Source organism: Pocillopora damicornis, chromosome 5 (assembly GCF_964200805.1).
Source record: "Pocillopora damicornis chromosome 5, jaPocDami1.2, whole genome shotgun sequence".
NCBI classification, from domain to species: domain Eukaryota; kingdom Metazoa; phylum Cnidaria; class Anthozoa; order Scleractinia; family Pocilloporidae; genus Pocillopora; species Pocillopora damicornis.
In genome coordinates, this window is record NC_142674.1 from 16,173,659 (window position 1) to 16,191,780 (window position 18,122).

General features: G+C 39.0%; 2 protein-coding genes across 2 annotated transcripts in view; both read left to right on the top strand.

Moving 5' to 3' along the window:
* LOC149045640 (uncharacterized) overlaps nt 1-1,191 on the top strand; it is a 2,253-nt gene extending 1,062 nt beyond the window's left edge. The window contains exon 1 of the mRNA XM_089205932.1: nt 1-1,191. This exon is cut by the window's left edge and continues 1,062 nt beyond it. Coding sequence (XP_089062058.1) covers nt 1-1,191 — 1,191 coding nt within the window.
* Nucleotides 1,192-4,536: 3,345 nt separating this feature from the next.
* On the top strand, nt 4,537-5,758 carry LOC149045641 (uncharacterized). The gene has a single exon (XM_089207380.1). The coding sequence runs from the start codon at nt 4,826-4,828 to the stop codon at nt 5,723-5,725; it is 900 nt and encodes a 299-aa protein (XP_089063506.1). The 5' UTR covers nt 4,537-4,825; the 3' UTR covers nt 5,726-5,758.
* The last annotated feature ends 12,364 nt before the right edge of the window (nt 5,759-18,122 follow it).

Sequence of the window (18,122 nt, forward strand, 5' to 3'; positions counted from 1 at the left end):
TTTTGGTTGCCATCAGCACGAAGTGAAATTGCCAGGGTGCTCAAGCATTGTGTCAAATGCCGATACCAGATAGGGGGAGCATACAGGCTACCCCATTCACCCCCCTTGCCTGACTTTCGCCTCAACAAGGTGAAACCATTCTCTACAGTGGGGATTGATTTTACCGGCCATCTGACGGTCAAGAATGGTAACAAGACGGAGAAATGTTATGTCTGCCGGTTTACCTGTAGCACCACTCGCAATGTAAATTTGGAGATCGTTGATGACATGACGACCGATCAGTTCCTTCTTGCATTCAGGCGTCACTGTGCCATCTATGGAACTCCTTCACTGATCCTGTGTGATAATGCCAAAACATTCCAGAAAGGGGATGAAGAAATTCAGAAGTTGTTCCAAGTCATAGAAGATCAAACCGTGCAGCATCACTTCGCCCAGAAGAGAGTTCAGATGAGGCATATTCCTGCCAAGTCACCGCACTGGGGAGGCATGTATGAGCGACTGATTGGAGTAGTTAAGTTGTCAATCAAGAAAGTTCTTCGTCGCGCGCTTATTAGTCTACCCGAGTTACAAACACTCATCAAAGAGGTTCAAGCAGTTGTGAATGATCGCCCAATCACATTCGTCTACCATGATGTGAATGATCCAGAGCCCTTGACACCGTCAAAGTTGCTGTATGGGTTCGATGTTACAGCTTTGCCACACCCTGTTGTTGATCCTGACGAGTTGGAGGATGAAGACTTCAATGATCATGATCAACTCAATAAGGCCTTCAAACGACGCTCATTGCTATTTCAGCACTTTGTTCAACGGTTCAAGAGTGAATACCTTGCTTCGCTTCGGGAGCGTCATGTGTATCAGTCTAAGAAGCGAGGATCGCAGGAGGAGATCATTAAAGTCGGGGATGTCGTACTTATGCACGCTGAAAATGTTCCTCGTAGTTCCTGGAAGTTAGCCATTGTAAAGAAAGTTCTCCGTGGCAGTGATGGCCTAGTTAGAGCGGCAGAGATCAAAACAAATTCCGGAGTCACCAACCGTTCAATACATCTCTTGTATCCCTTGGAAGTCACACTAACGGACTCTAAGGAACACTTTACAGGAACTGAACTGCAGATTCCACAGGTCGAAACACTCAGAAGAAGCACACGAATTGCTTCGCGCGCCCGCCCCCAGTATGTGGAATCTGGGGACTAGTTAGACCGCAATCTTATTAACCTGCGGTGTGCGTGCGGCACATGCGCGGAGACAAAAACGTGCTCGGCCTCAAGAGAGAACCGCCATGTTATAGTCATGCAAATAAAGCTCACTGTTGTCATTTAATTCAGTCTTGTGGTTTACACAGCCGATTAGCCCTAACCCAGGGTTAAATTTTAATTCAGGTTTCTTTATTTCTTTTTTGAAAAGTCTTTTAGGGAAAATGTTCACTATTCTTTTTAGAAAATCCAATGATCAGATTGCAAGTAAAAAGGTTTGAACTGAATTTTCTCTCAAAGCTTTCAGACCTGAAATCAAATTTCACACTTACCCTGGGTTACCTTTACCCAGCTTTGAACAACCTGGGCAAGAGCTGTAAATTCGCACCTAAGTTTCCTATTTTTAATGGCCTAGAGTTTATTGCATCCGTCTTTTTTGATTTAGGAATTCTTTCCATCGTAGAAACAGATGGAATATCTAAGTAGTTTTCGTTTAACTTCAAAGAGACCTTTTGCGCTCCTTTGTGTCCTTATTCAAATATTGCGATTTGTGTAACAATAGCACCTCACACCAGTTAGTTCTTAAGCAAGTACCTTGTACAGCTTTGATTATTACAAACTTGAGTACGCTAGAGGTCATGTCGCTTGTTGGCCTGACCTAGAATAAAAGTACTGCGGAACCAAAGATTGTCTTATCTTCGACGTCCGTATAAGCTCGCTCGAAGTAGATCTCCGTGTACCAGGAAATCGTGACGAGTTTCTGTTCTCACTGCCAAGTGGTCTCTTCCGAGCTATTTTCCCCCAGTTGTTATTGTGCCGTCCGCGAAGATTCAGTTTCCCAGTTTGGGCGCGAAAACCTATCGTCACACAATAAATGTTTATTTTTAATGATGGTAACAATAATAATGATGGTTAAAGTAAATCTCATCACATACTGGCGAATCAGTGAACTTCTGAATTGCGTATGATGTTTTTTGTTTTTTTGTTTTTAACTAAACTTTCAGAAGCTATGAGTCAACGAAAAGAGTATTAAATACAGAATTCGATAAAACCATAACGATAAACTGAAAAAATATAAAGTGGAAGTTGATGGTTATCAAACTTTGTCTTCGATGAAAAGTCACTGAAAAATTCCAATCACAAAAAATCAATAACTAAAAGTAAGCTGCTCAAGTCGTGAAGTAGCCCTTAAGAGAGTGTCTCTGTAAGAGCGGTCCGGTCGATTTTGCTTGAGACACGGATTTCGCTCGTTTCTCGTGTGTTGTAAGACATTCATGTACCTATACTAAAACCACAATCAGTTTGATCGGATCTCTTTATTTTTCAGAGTTTTACGGAAATTAAATTTCACTCGAGCGAAGGCTTGTTGTGACACTTTTCAAGACTTTAATTTCATACAACTTTAGAGGACAATTTACAAAAAACTACGGAACTCAGCAAAAAACAAATACCACAGCCATTTATATTAACTCTATCTTATCTATCGAGGCGACTTTCGTAAACATCACGTGTCAATCAAGGAAACAGGAAGACTTGAATGACACCTTATCGGTTCGCCTAAATCAAACACGCCAAAACCGATCAAATTCAAGGTAAATTTTTGAAAAAGTGAGGCGTTCTTAACTGATCCAACTAACATAGCTAGGAAGTAGGTGCCCTAGAAAAGATAACTACAGAAAAAAACTTTGCAGCCCGACCTTTACGAGAACTTTATAACTCCGTGAACTTACCTAATTTTCGGCAATCTCCAAGTTTGGCCGCCATTTTGAGGGACTTGTCAACATGAAGCGTAACCGATATAAATCAAGCAGGTTAATCTAAAACCGTCAGAAATATATAAGAAAGCAATTCAAATGAACTTTTCTTTCAATTCAAGCGGCAAAATTTGAAATTGTACGTTAAACTTACCATCCCCATGCGACCATTTATTCCAACAATACAAACACTACAACTTTCTGAATTCCCCTCGTCGATTCCACCGTAAGAAATAACCTGTGCCACCCAAGCTTCGACTCGAATGTGAAGTACGAATCAAATAACATAACTGCTTCATCTTCGCGGCAATATCACGCTGGTATTTTGATTTTCCGATCGACAAGAACGGCGATCAAGAATCGATCGGTTTGTTTACCTCGTAAACGTGACCGCTGACCAGCTGCTGAGTGAAAACAGTACAGTTCAGTGGCGAGGAGCGGGGTGAGGGGTGGATGCGGGCAGATTATCAGAAGGTTTTTGGGAACATTCGATAAACATTAGGATTCTCAGTCTTAATGCGAAGGCATACTTCGTGTTGCAGACAACTTTTGTTTTACTTAGTATTCTTTTTTTATTTCAAATACACTTCGTTCCAAATAGGACTAGCATCAGTTCATAGATTTAAAAACAAATCTTTACCACGTAAATAAATGTGTTTAGATAATCGAGATAACCATTGAACCTCTTGTATCGCACCGGAAATAACGTGTCTTGTCTTTGCCCAACTCTGAGAGCGTGGAGCGGCGAAGACGCGAGATACGAGTCTCGCGTCTCGCAGATTCACCATGCTCACAGGATACGCGTGACCTCACTATCTTTAAGAAAAAATAAGAGACTACTCGAATTCTGTATTCCGTTCAACCATTTTATAAGAGTGACGCGAGTCTTTCAATCGAATGAGAAAGTCACAAATCCATTCTTTACCTCACGAGCGTAACCACTGACCACTCACGAATTACAGTAGGCTTCTCCTTTGACGCGGAAATTGAAATCGTATCGAATATACAAAGTTATAATGAGTTCCTTTAGATCTCCCGAACTTGTATCGCGTTGGAAACTATTACAAGTACGGGAAGAAGTCGTTCACAAGCGAGACGTTCATTATGTCTCAGGACTGCTTTTTGAATAGCAAAGATGGAAAAAACTTTGGTTCATCGTGTGGCTTAAGTGGTTTGGTACGACTGTCTGAATGCAATGACGAAGTAAAACATCATTTGATAAGCTGCCACCTGTCTAAAGAGGTTTTTAAGTGAAAATGAGCTAATCTTGGCAAGGATTGGCCTATTTCACCTCGCTCAGGAGGATAAACAAAAAAATGTGGATTTGCTATAGGCATCGCTACACTCTGGGGAAGTTTTGGAGAAGTGCAAAGGTAACACGTCAGTATCCTGATCATGATGGTGTCAGGAAGCGTATCCAAGGTAGAGATGTAATTACCTTGCATATGTCTCAGGACGTTCAAAAGCTGTTTGGAGTTATTATTCCAGTTGAATCAGGTGGTCTTCAGTAACATTTTCTGTTATCTATTTTTGTCACGTGACATATCTGCTCGAAAAGAGAAGAAATTCTTTATTAGATGAAGGGTACTTAGGGCCAAGTCGCACTAGAGGACAAAACTGTTTATTTATGTCAAGAATCTGTCATCACAATGAAAAACCAAGTGCGACCGGTTTGTTCACCAAAGGACAAAATTTGGTCGCGGGCGGACAAACTTCAAAGATGCCGTCGACTACCTCTGGAGCAGGCCAAATTGAGACAAATTTTGGAAAACAATAGCGAGGGTGTTTTAATTCGGAAATGATTTGACAGGTGATATGTAGCAGAGTCTCTATGCTATAGACTTCGCGGCAAAATTGGTCACGTTCTCATTTCGCAACAACATGAATCCAGGCACAGGCAACCAATACTTTCCTTATGAAATGGGGCAACAATATCCTCAATATCCACCAGGATGGATATATCCGATGCCTAGCACTTACAATTTTAATGATCGAGGAACTGCAAGCCCATCTCCTTCAACCGCAAGTTCTGGCTCGTTGTCAGAATCCTTTCCGTTCGTCGAAGACGGCTCAATGCCGGAATCATCCCAAACTTCTTCGCGCCGTACATCTTCCGAGAACAAGAAGGCCCAGGAACGATGGACTAAAGATGAGGAAAAACTGTTAGTCCAACTATGGGCTGAAAAACACGATCAGTTGGAAAGCAGAGAGTGCAGGAAAACGTGGGCCTGGATCGCTGAGAAGATTTCGAAAGCGCTACAGTCCAACAAGACGGCCGACAAATGTATTCGGAAAATGAAGTACATCATAGAAAGATACAAGAATGCAAAAGATTGGAACAAAAATCAAACAGGAGGAAACCTTAGGAAATCCGTCTACTACGATGAGGTCGATAAGAACCTTGGATGCCGCGACCTAGTAACCTTCAATAATGTAGCCGAAGCGGGGATCAGCGGCGAAAGTGCCCCCCAAGTTGTAGCTGAATCAAGTGATACTACTGACGAGAACAGTACTTCATCTAGCCCCAATGTGCTACAAACTCCAGCTGAAAAGAGAAGAGCGTCAAAGAAAGGGAAACGAGCTTCGAAACGCAAAGCTCCTGATAATGACAGCGACGAAGAGTTCAAGATGGCTCTAAAGGATATGAGGCAGCAGGGGGAGAAAGTTACAGCATTTATGGATTCTTTGCAACAATCACAGACGCAGCAGCTAGCCATGATGAACCAATTTATGGGCTCCATTGTGAAAATCCTTGGCCAACAGAATGAGAAAGACAACTGAACTTTAATTCAAGACTGTTTTGGACTATTGGGAGACAATTATTATCGACCATTATCAAAAGACATGTTATTGTTTGTGTTGCGAATCGATCAAACGAAATTATGGAAACAAATGAATGTACTGCTTGAACTGATTTCTTGTTGTAAATGCAAAAATTATCTTTATCACACACTTCTCTTTAAAAAGGGATTTGAAGAATCATAGACTGTTTTTTAGCAACTCTCTTATATCTTCCCCGTCCTACATTAAGTCATTGTTCTGTTCGTTTCCGCGGTCATCATCGTCATCGTAAAAATCATCCTCCCATTCGTCCCCAATTTTAATGCAAAAGTTATGCAGCACTGCACAAGCAATGGCAATCTTCACAGAAAAAGTTATTCTGCTATCCAACCGCTTTTGTAGAATTCGCCAACGACTTTTGAGGCAGCCAAAAGCGCACTCGATGGTTACTCGTGCAGACGACAGTTCCTTGTTAAATGTTATCTCGCCAGGGTCACGCGTCGCTTCAGGATAAGGCTTCATAAGCCAGGGGGAAATAGGGTATGCGCTGTCTCCTACCAGGTAAGGCTGAATATCTGTGATGCCGATTCTTTCAACGGGTTCCTTGAGTATATCTCCGTTGCTTGCTCTTAGATAAAGCGAGCTGTTTCGATATACCCTAGCGTCGTGGATACTTCCCGGATAACCCGCTGCAAAGTCAAGAAATAATCCCTTACCGTCAGCAATGGCTTGAATAATGAAATCATGTTGCTGATTTCGACTAAAATAATCAACAGCACTGTCTCTAGGAGCAACTATTTTGATATGAGTGCCATCTATGGCCCCAACAATGTTTGGAAGTCGTGATTTGTCCGTAAATGTCTCTATACACCTCATTGTCTCGGCCACTGTTGTTGGGAATTCGATGTACTCATTCCTTAAGTCATAAAGAGCCTCAACCACGTCTTGACAAGCCTCTATTGCTGTAGTTCTGCCGACGTTTAGCGCAGGTCCTATTGTTTCGTATGAATTTCCGTGTGCAAGGCGAAGCAAACCACAAGCAAGGACCTTTTCAGGAGTGAGGCAATTTCGCAGAACTGTATTCTGTCTCGTCAGCCGGTTACGAATTACGTTGAGCAACAAATCGAAGCTTTCTCTGTTCATTCGTAAGAGCCTTCGAAAGTAGTCCCCAGGTATTGTTCGATCAGTATAATGGATCTCGAACCACGATTCGACTGGACGAGGAAGAGTCCAATAGTATGGTGCTCGTCTTCGATAACGATTTCGTTGTCGGCGAATACATCGTGTCAGTAGAATGTTTTGTGCACGTAAATTCTGCATTAATAACAGACAACATATCATTAAATTGATATTGATATTTGCTTGCTGATGAAGAACCAGAAAATAGAAGAAAAATATTATTGCTAGAATTCTTCGTGGAAACATTTTGAGATCCCTCGTGTCGCGGTTTGTGGATTGAAACAGCGGGTAAAGGCTGCTTCGCGGGAAATTGCGTGACGCTCACAGCATGGTGTGATGTTTTGTTCACAGATTTTGTTCTCAAGTGCGACTGTAGCTTTCCGGACAAATTTTTTGTCACTGGCCGATTTCAAGTCAGACTTGTCCTGGACAAATCTGAAATTGTCCTCTAGTGCGACTTGGCCCTTAAGTACACATCACGTTGAAATAAAATAGATCTATGTGTAAGTGCTTTTCATCACTGATGGAAATATGTACAAAGTTGCTCGGTTGATAATCAATAATGTTTTTGTAGAAGATCAAATCACCTGACAATGCAATCTACTTACTCATGCGTACGGTTCACAATTATTTGCGGTCAGTTTTCCTCAGTTTGTATGATTCTCATTAACCGATATGATTAAAGTTGCAGACTAAAACACCCCTTATTTGATTAAGAATAATAAAAGTAAACAGTGCATGTCGGTTTTTAATTCCTGATGGATGCTACTGGGCTTTACTTTAACTGAGAAATTTGCAATCGCTTACCTCAGCTCACTGTGTCCCATGCCGTAAGAAGCACAAGAAAAAAGTTGATGATAGCGAGTCTTGGCTGAGACAAGAAGAATCAGAGAAGAATCTACGGTCCCCAGAAACGCCACTTTTAAACACGAGACAACTAAGGTAAATTGAATGAATTGTTATTTGTTTTATTTAAAACTATCGTTCAGATTACAAGATACGCGAAAAACTCTCCCCACCGATTTTTTCCTTCATTCTGTTAATCAAAAGTTTCAATAATTATAAAGGCTTTCTTGTTGATCGTCTTAATAGTAACAGTTTCCAGGATCCAAGGGGAGCAAAAGAGAGAACAATTTTCTGTGTAGCTGGGTAAGGCGACATGCCGGCTTTATACTTCTTCCGGCGTGATAACGATAATGATGACAACAATGGGCAAAAATCACCGTCCGCTAATGATGACGATTATCATAGTTATTAACAATTCTCAGTTATAGTCCTGAAAAAAATCTCAAGGGGTCCTTTGAACCATCCTCTTAATCTCGCCAGAAGTCAAAGTTGCCTAAACTCATTCTAAGGTTCGTGCGATTTTACGACGAATTTTTAATTCCGGTGTGTTGCACGCGCGACTTTTGATAGAAAAACCTGCACGCGCCATAACTTAAAAGAACGTCTCAGAGGAATGAATCAAATCTCTATCACTTTGCATACATTCTTGGGAACAGAAAAAATTACTTAGAGCAAACATTCTAAGTATAGTGTTCATTCCGTGCAATGGGGCATAAATAAAAGGTTTTGGTGGAAAAGACATTTTATTTTATACCACTGATGACAAGCAAAAAGGTTATATGGGTGCCCCGGTTAAAAATATATTGATAACTCTATTAATTAATACCAGTTCTAATTTAAAGGAGAAAGTTATGAGAATAAAATAAAAATTGTCTGTACCTCGAAGCATGCCTTCACTGTTTAGACTGATAGTCCTAAAGCTTTTTGAGCATGCATTCGAATAGCTTATGACGATAAGCCCGCCAACCACCCTACCCCGCGCTATGCTATTTTCACTTAGCGGCTGGTCAGAGGTCACGTTTACGAGGTAAACAAACCGATCTATTCCTGATCACCGTTCTTGTCGATCGGAAAATCAAAATACCAGCATGATATTGCCGCGAAGATGAAGCAGTTATGTTATTTGATTCGTACTTCATATTCGAGTCGAAGCTTGGGTGGCACAGGTTATTTCTTACGGTGGAATCGACGAGGGGAATTCGAACACTAGTTGTAGTGTTTGAATTGTTGAAAGAAATGGTCGCATGAGGATTGTAAGTTTAACGAACAATTTCAAATTTTGCCGCTTGAATTGAAAGAAAAGTTCATTTGAATTGCTTTCGTATGTATTTCTGACGGTTTTAGATTTACCTGCTTGATTTATATCGGTTACGCTTCCTGTTGACAAGTCCCTCAAAATGGCGGCCAAACTTGGAGATTGCCGAAAATTAGGTAAGTTCACGGAGTTATAAAGTTCTTGTAAAGGTCGGGCCGCAAAGTTTTTTTCTGTAGTTATCTTTTCTAGGGCACCTACTTCCTAGCTATGTTAGTTGGATCAGTTAAGAACGCCTCACTTTTTCAAAAATTTACCTTGAATTTGATCGGTTTTGGCGTGTTTGATTTAGGCGAACCGATAAGGTGCCATTCAAGTCTTCCTGTTTCCTTGATTGACGCGTGATGTTTACGAAAGTCGCCTCGATAGATAGGATAGAGTTAATATACATGGCTGTGGTATTTGTTTTTTGCTGAGTTCCGTAGTTTTTTGTAAATTGTCCTCTAAAGTTGTATGAAATTAAAGTCTTGAAAAGTGTCACAACAAGCCTTCGCTCGAGTGAAATTTAATTTCCGTAAAACTCTGAAAAATAAAGAGATCCGATCAAACTGATTGTGGTTTTAGTATAGGTACATGAATGTCTTACAACACACGAGAAACGAGCGAAATCCGTGTCTCAAGCAAAATCGACCGGACCGCTCTTATAGAGACACTCTCTTAATATTCATTATATATTTTTGGTAAAAAATGTACAAGAGGTGCCAACGTTTTGTCACGGTTCATGCGCTTCTTTTAATCATCTGCTAGGTACTTGTCGAGGCAATCAGTTTGCTTGTGCAAATCAACAAGAGTGTATCCACGCGTCTTACCGCTGCGATGGGATCCCTTACTGCAGTGATGGATCAGACGAACAATGCAGTAAGTACTGTGGTGGATAGGTAACTTCTACTTCTGTACATCTTCTTATTCTTTACATGAGCTTAGCGTAAAAATGCTATTCTCAAAAAGTAATATGAAATTGGAAGGCTGACTCTCTTTTCAAAAACATAGTTAAAAAATCTATATTTTCCCAGAACACCTCATTTGCAAGAACACCTCCAACACAGTGAAATAAAGCTGTGACGTAAATCATATGCAGAGGTAGTTTTACAAAACTGAACTGGCTATTGGTTGAATGCCGTCACATTGGGCCATCTTTAGATTAAGAACTTTAATGGCATGACGACGGTTCTTGTGATGGCCAAAGTCACTTTAAAATCGAATGAAATAAACTGCAACTAGTTGAATGAGATAGCGGCGATTTCATATACGAGATAACTCCTTTTGTATCTTACCGTTAGACAAAATCAAATGCATTAATTGGGAGACCAGAAATTATGATCTGTACTTTGCAACGTAACCAACCATTATTACGCATGCATGCAGTGAATGAATACTTCGGGATTTCTCGAGTATATTGAGTTCCCCAAGCGTTAGCAAATAAATTGGTAAAAAAACTTTTCTAGAAATATAGTCATGCACCCATCGACATTGCCTTAATTGACTGTATTAATTGACCACGAAAACGCGAAAACGCGAACAGTCGTAACAGAGGGGATGTTAAATTGCTAATGTAGAGCTTACCAATAAATTTTTCTTTTACACGTAAACTTTGTCGCCAGTGCGCCATAACCAAAATTTCATAGAGCTTAACGGTATTGTGATGATACTAATATACCAGTTGAGTAACTTTTCCTTTTCTTTCATGTTTTACCTGCGCCAATTAGCTGGCCGTAAGTATCATAAATCTAAATCTATCTTTGTGTCGTTTCCTTGTAATATTGCTCGGATAACCGCATTGAAGGAATGGCATATTTTGTACACGTCGCTTGTATTTATTTGATTTACATGTAACCATCAATAGAAAATCTAAGATTGAGGATCTTTGAAGTATTAAAAAATGATTTCAAGAGGTGGATTGAAACGACAAAAACGGAACAAATACCAAAGTTAGCTGGTCACCTCCTGCTTGATAGGGAGGCTGTATGAGATATGAAGGAAAGAAACTTATCAAACATGTTTATCGATTTCCATATATATTTACAAAGCCTTTCTTTCAAGACAACTAAAATTTCCGGATATTCATGTTATCAAAAAAAGGATAAAGTCGAGTCCTCGTCTCTTCCTTTTTTCAAAATTAGTCTAAAAGTCAAAAGAAGAAAAAACGACACAGAGAGACCAAGGGTCAGCGGCAACTTTCTACTTTCTGTAGACGACAGGGATGAAAATTTAGAAAGGGAATCTGTGTTAGCAAGAGCTTTCGAGTTGCTTATTGCTCTGGTTATCGGTTCAAACATATTTAGCAGGGGAGAATTTTGAGGCAAAGGCATAACCTCGGAGATGAAAATTACTGTCCTATAGTTTTTGACTTCAGAGCTAAGAAGTATGTCTAAATTGTTAGGATTATTTTAGGTTTTGTTTGTTCTTTTCCTTTTCTTAAATACACAGGCTCAATATTTTGTCTTTGAATTTAAGTTGTTTTTATTATAATACAGGAAAGTGTGCAGACTACGAGTTCACTTGTGCTAATGGAAATTGTCTTAGTAAATGGAATCGTTGCAGTGGCGGAGATGACTGTGGTGATGGTTCAGATGAACAGCAGTGTCGTAAGTTTGTTATCACTGTCACAGTTGTCCAAATAGTGCAGTCGCCTTTCCTATGGGCTGATGGCTAACTATTCAAGTTGTGCTGTGGTAATCAGGTCGAGATACGAACAAATATTGGGAGCTGTCTCTCCGCCTTCTCTCTTTTTCATTGAATCGAATAATTAATAACTTTAACTATAATATGGACCGAGTAGGCAAAATTAAGCTTGTTCTTATTGTTGTTACTATCGACAATTTAGTATGTTTTTCTTCAGTTTCCATTTCATTTTTATTGTTTATTTAGTTGTTTGTTGTTGCTAGTTTTTTTCTTTCAATTGCAAATACACTAAACAAATTTTGGTTACTACATAATTTGAGATTGTTTTCTTTTCTCTCAATGTACGAAACATTTTCATGGAAATATTAGCTCAAAGTAAGTAATCTTTTGGATATTTTATTAATTTCTTAACTTTGAAGTACACAACAATGTGTTCGCTCATTTAATCACTTACTTCAGTATTCTATGTCATTTATACTTTTCTGTAATTATTTCATTGCAATGGTAATCACACTTTTGTCAAAGAGAAGTGTAGCAGCTACCTGTTTGAAGCATTCATGCTTACGGGCGAGAAATTTTAGAAAGTTTTTTTTTTTTTTTAACTTACTGTTGACAGTCACTAGTATACAAAACATTTACTGAAAATAATTCAATGTGTTTTTATGTTTTCCCATTAAGTTTTGAATTGAGGATGGTTTGACGTCTTTCACGTTTCCATCATGATGGCGAGGCCCCCTGCTTTTGTATAAAATGGATTTGTTTTATTTGCCCTGGCGAGCAGGATAACAATATGCTCACAGGTCACCAAGTTTTTGCAACACGACTTACAATAGCTCTTCCTTTTCAGGAGGAGAATGAAATATAAAGCAGTGGGCACCTTTGCTGTCAGGGGGTTGATATTGATCTTTAGGGAATTTTTAAAAAGCACCGGGGAGGATTAACTCAGCTACATCATTTACTATGATAATAAAAACTGCATGTCCAAAAGAAAAGCATTTAAATATTTTGATTGAATTTCTGGCACTGTATAAGAAATATCTCATTACTCTTCCCACTTTTCTATGCTTTGTTAACACGGGGATGTGATAGCCGGTAATTTTCTTTCCTTTCCTTTCTCTATGTTTTTCATGGACTGAACTTCGGAAACATCAGGAAGTAAGTGCTACTTCAATTTCTTACTGTAGATGTTACTCCTAACCTGTCACATGACCAAAAAGCTGCAAACCACTCCCAGTCTGTACCCTTTCTACCAGCTGAAAACTAATAATAACAAAAGAAAAGATCAGGAGGCGTTGTACGTCATTCAGAAGTCGAGATTTCCGTTTCGCCCTGTAAAATAACCCATGTTTCAAGGTCACACACTCAATCCTAAACCTTAACGAAAAATTTTACTTTAGCCTCCCTTCAAGACTCACTTAATTTTGCTTTTGCATTGCTTTGAACAACAAACGATCGTTAAAATTTGAAAAATAGCTCTATCTTATGGCATCATATTTAACTTTGAATACAAGTTAGCGTGGATTTGAGTCCATTCAATGTTGACGATTTGTTTTTTTTTTTAATTCTTATTCCCTGGAAAGGAGATATCAAAGGTCTTGAAGAAAGACTTCTCCATACCACTGTTCCACCGAAAGAAAATCAAAATCGTTTAAAAACAATGTACTTCCTTTTTCTTTTTTCAATTACACCACATTGCATAAAAAAACGTTTCAATACTAAATGGCTTCGCTTTTCTTTCAGTTATTGATTGATGGGCCGATCAATTTAAAGCTTCAACATTCCCCCGTTGGGGAACGGTCGTTCGTGCCCAGGGTTTGGGAATGTGAGCCTCGACTGGTTGGGGTGGGAATTTGAACCGGAAGTGTCGAATACAAGTGTTGTAACTTGTAATGTGGAGGTGTTTTAAGATAAAGAGTTCACTTTTGGGTACGAATGGCTCCGGAGAAAAGGTCTACCAGGTCTAGCTTATAGGGCTTGGCAATGTATAGAATGTCAGGATCGCTCATTTTGCCTTTTAAAAAAAAATTGACCATCAAGTACAGCACTTGGGTAGAGTATTGAAATACAATTTTGGCCCCGGAGGCTGAAATTTGAACGGATCTACGGGTTCACCGTGGGCGATGTTGAGGCTTCGAATTAATTCAATGCATAATTCATTTATTGGCCAACTCATTTTTCATCTAATCTCCCTAACTTAATTGTCATTCTGTGATTTCTCTACTCATGTGCGGCCTTTGTGAAATACACCAGCGTGTAAGTGATTTTTTATTAGATTACTGAAGTTAATAATTTAGTTATAACATCTGTTTCTGTTCCACTTTCCATAACATTCCTAAATACCGCAAACGTGCGTGAGTAGCAAAACACAGAATGAGAGGATGAGGATGAGAATTTGATGTTCTTATACCAGTCGTTGTAATAGCAAAATAAATGACATATCTCGATAACAGTTGATGAAGAATAACTGAGACCAGCTTTCAGTCCCATATGATGATTGATGGGAAGTGTGTTAGTATTGCCTACTTTAACTGTAAGTGTTAGTTGAACTAAACAATGTGTTATAATACTTGAATTCTGCTTATTCCTATCGTTTTCTTTGCTCTCGATATCGCCTTCGGTGGATCAAATACATGTAAATACATCAGGCGGTAGGTGAAAGCTTAGAACTAATTACTTTAAGGATAATGATACGTTGTCATCTCCTTTTGTTGGTTTTTTTTGTTTGTTTGTTTGTTCAAGAATATTCTTATGATTAAAGCATGAATGACCAGCTGCATTGCGGGCACATCTGCGCCGCTGTCTTTCTTGTGTTTAGTGGACAACTAAGAACAACGAGTGCGGAAGATTTTCATAAGAGAAGGGGGGGAGGGAGAGGGAGAGAGGGGAACGGGGGGGAGAGAGAGAGAGATAGCACAATGTCAGCAGAAGATAATGCATTGAACAAAACTTTCAGGGAACTGGGTTTAAGTAAACAGAGAGGGAAAACTGAGAAAATTGAAATACCGATGTAGAAAGGGATGATCAAAATACAACATCGACAGTACACCAGAATATTTTTTCAAATTGGCATTTTTCTCCGCTCATGCTGACATTAAGTAAACTTCTAATTAGAAAAAGAGCAAATTAGATAAAAATCTGGCAATTACTGCAAGCTTCCTTCCCATTTAGCAAAAATGCCATTGCTGACAACTCCGCTTATAAGATCGAAAACAACTTTGTCCGTCAGTGAACAAGCGGAAAGACACGTATCAAACAGTTGCCCAAAATATTATTATATTGTTACCTTTAATTGTTGGTGATTCATCCTCTAAGTCTCCAGACCAATAAACCTTCAAAAGTGTAATACGAGTTCTTATCCCTTGTGTTTAACATAGTTTCATTGATTAGTTTTTTAACACTACTGCATTCTTTTTCTTAAATTACTCTTTCCTCACTTAAACTAACATTTTTTGTTACTTTTCTGCCCCTGGTTACTGCTCAATACAGCATGTGAGTATGATTTTAATCGTCTATTCGAATTGTGAACTGTTCAACTAAAATAATTGTTAATTCAGACACAATTTGCTGATTTATGATTTTACTGTCTTTTCTATTCTCTTTTATTATCTTACCTGACCTTGTGACAATAAGGCTATAAGTAACCATTATTTTTCCTTAACCCTCTTTAGCATTTTTGGTTTGACTGCTTACATAAGTCAACTAAAATTTTTATTCCTTTTTTTATTCATTCAATTTGATTTTATCGAATGAATATATCTTCGTTCATCGTCGCCATTTAAACATAATAAAATATCGGCGATTTTTTGTGGAAAGGTAAACCTAATGTAACTAAAGTGCGGATTAATTTTTTGTAGTGTGTGAGTCTTTGGTTGTCAGTTTTTTTGGTATATTGGCAAACAGCATAGCTTCGAAAGAGGAAAAAATTACTTAAAATGTACTTATCGACTGGATGGGAGGGCCAGACTGGTAAACTTTTGGCTCGAAGGTTATCCCAGTGCTTATTATCCGGTCCGCCCCGACCAAACTCAGTCCACGAACATTTCACCACTTAGTGTTGAAGATTTCGAAATTTCTGTCTCAACCTAGTTAGGATGTACCCGCATAAAAAAGAAGGGCGCGCGGGTCCATACGGGTCATATGATGATTAAAATTACAATACATGCCTCCAGATGGGTTTCGGGCGTAATTCAGGCAAAGCGTCCGCTTTGAAGGGTCTCAATGGATTTAACTGTCAGCCATCAAACATCCCAAAGTTTAATCATCAAACGTTGAAAAAACAGTTCAGTTTTAGCCTTCAAACGTTCAAAGACCTTTTAGATCTTTCCACCTCAGCTACTTGCCACGAACAGTTCTAAATGTCGAAGTATTTTGCGAATGGTAGTCTTCAGGTTTCCAAACACATTCACTTCATGACAAGAGATTATATTCTCGTGCTTCGTAATCATTTCCATTTTTAACTTGGTAGTTCAATATTTAAAAATATCTCTCTAATCGATAACCTGTTGCCGACTATGTCACACTACGCCTTGTCTTGATTGCAGAGCCGGCGTAATTTTTTTGCGTCCCATTGGCGAACGGAGACAGCGTTAGGTGAGCGCGAGGGAAGAGCGCAAAAAAATATATACTTTCCACACTTCCACCGTTCCTATCAAATTGATCAGTGAATAACATGTGATAATCGAATATCTTTCAACAAAAGCGTAGCGTATCATGTTCTATGGACGAAGCTATTCGAGAAGCCCTTCGTTTAATTCCGAACAAGCCAACTGTAAAGGATAGGCAAAGGAAATGCATCGCTGATGTATTTACAAGCACATAAAGAAGTAAATTGGGAATACGAACAGAACTGATCTTAAAAAAATAACAACAACAACTGTAAAAAATGGGATGAGATAAATGTCATTTATGAGATTTATCCTCCGAAGGTAGCAGACGCACTAGGTTTACAAAACTTGTTCGCATACGCATTTGAAAAACACCAAATAACTGTAAAGATTTACTTACGTTCAAATATATCACCTTCTTATAGCTTTCGCTCGCATAGAAGCATATGTTTACTTGTAACCGTCATTTCTTTGGAGAAAATGTTGTCTCGACATAAAACCATGTTTGTTTTAGTCTCCGCCAGTGTTTAGGGAAAACTTAGCTTGAATAATTGGCATAGGTACAGGGTACAGCTGGTTTTACCTTTCTTTTTTTGTACTCCTCCTTCCGTGCGTGACTCAATCTTCGTGCTCGCTTCCTACTTGCCTCTGTTTGTCGGAAAAACGCAATAAATTGCGCCTGTTCTACGGGGCACAGGCGTCTTTTTTTTCCACTCCTCCTCTCAAGCGTGACTCGCACCTCACGGTCGCTTCCTGCTTGCCTCTGTTTGACCGAAAAACCCTGAAAAATTGCGCCTGTTCTGCAGATCCAGGCCTCCCCAATGAAACTAATGGTTCATGGTTTCCTCTTTCTTCTCTTTCTTCATATCAAAACGGATGGTAAAAACAAATTTTTTTTATTATTAAAAAAAGGAAAAGGGCCCTACATCTACTTATTGTGCTACGTATGTTTCTCCATTTCCTGATCTTGTTGTTTAAGATCAATCCTATTTCTTTTAAAATAGGCCTTTGACTAGTATTTGCATAAAATCCAATTTGAATACTTATCATTTTTTTTTAAACTGATATGTAATTAAAATTAGATTAATCTAACGTTGTGTTTGTCACTTGTCACATAACTTTCGGGTAGCTGAGTAGTTTTGTTGGACCTAGCATGGAAGTTACAAGAACAATAAGAAATAATAAGCTACACTTTACATGAGGGTGTTTCAATTTGTTATATAAAAAAAAAAAAGGAAAAGGGCCCTGAGACCGATTTCCTTTTTTTAAAAATGATTCTGACATTTTTTAAAAGTATTTTAATTCTAATCATAACCTCCCTAGCTATTCACTATTCTCAAAATGTTATTAGTGGTTATTCTATCTCGGCGTACCTGGAAGTACAGGTGTTTTTTCGTGGCTTTTTTTTATTTCTATTTTTTACTCTTTCTCTCGCGCGTGACTCGCTCTCGCGCTTACCTCGCGTTTGCCCCTGTTTGACCGAAAAACGGTGAAAAATTGCGCCTGTTCTGCAGATCCAGGCCTCCTCAATGAAACTACGGGTTCATGGTTTCCTCTTTCTCGTCTTTCTTCATATCAAAACGGATGGTAAAGACAAACTTTTTTTTAAAACCACATCATCATTCAGATAAGGAGGTTTTTCTCAGCGTTAGTCGAGAGTAAAAGCTGTGGAAAATGTTGCCTGATAATAATCCGAATTGGAACGAACACAGCTTTACTGGCCTTATCCCTGGGGATGTAAGTTATGGTTACTAAGCTTAAATTATTAACAACACTTGACGGAACAATTGTTGTTTTCTTTCTTTCATGTCAACTGATGCTCTACAGGGTGTAA

Excerpts from the sequence above, each read along its gene's own strand:
- LOC149045641 (XM_089207380.1), top strand. The coding sequence starts at position 4,826 with ATGAATCCAGGCACAGGCAACCAATACTTTCCTTATGAAATGGGGCAA.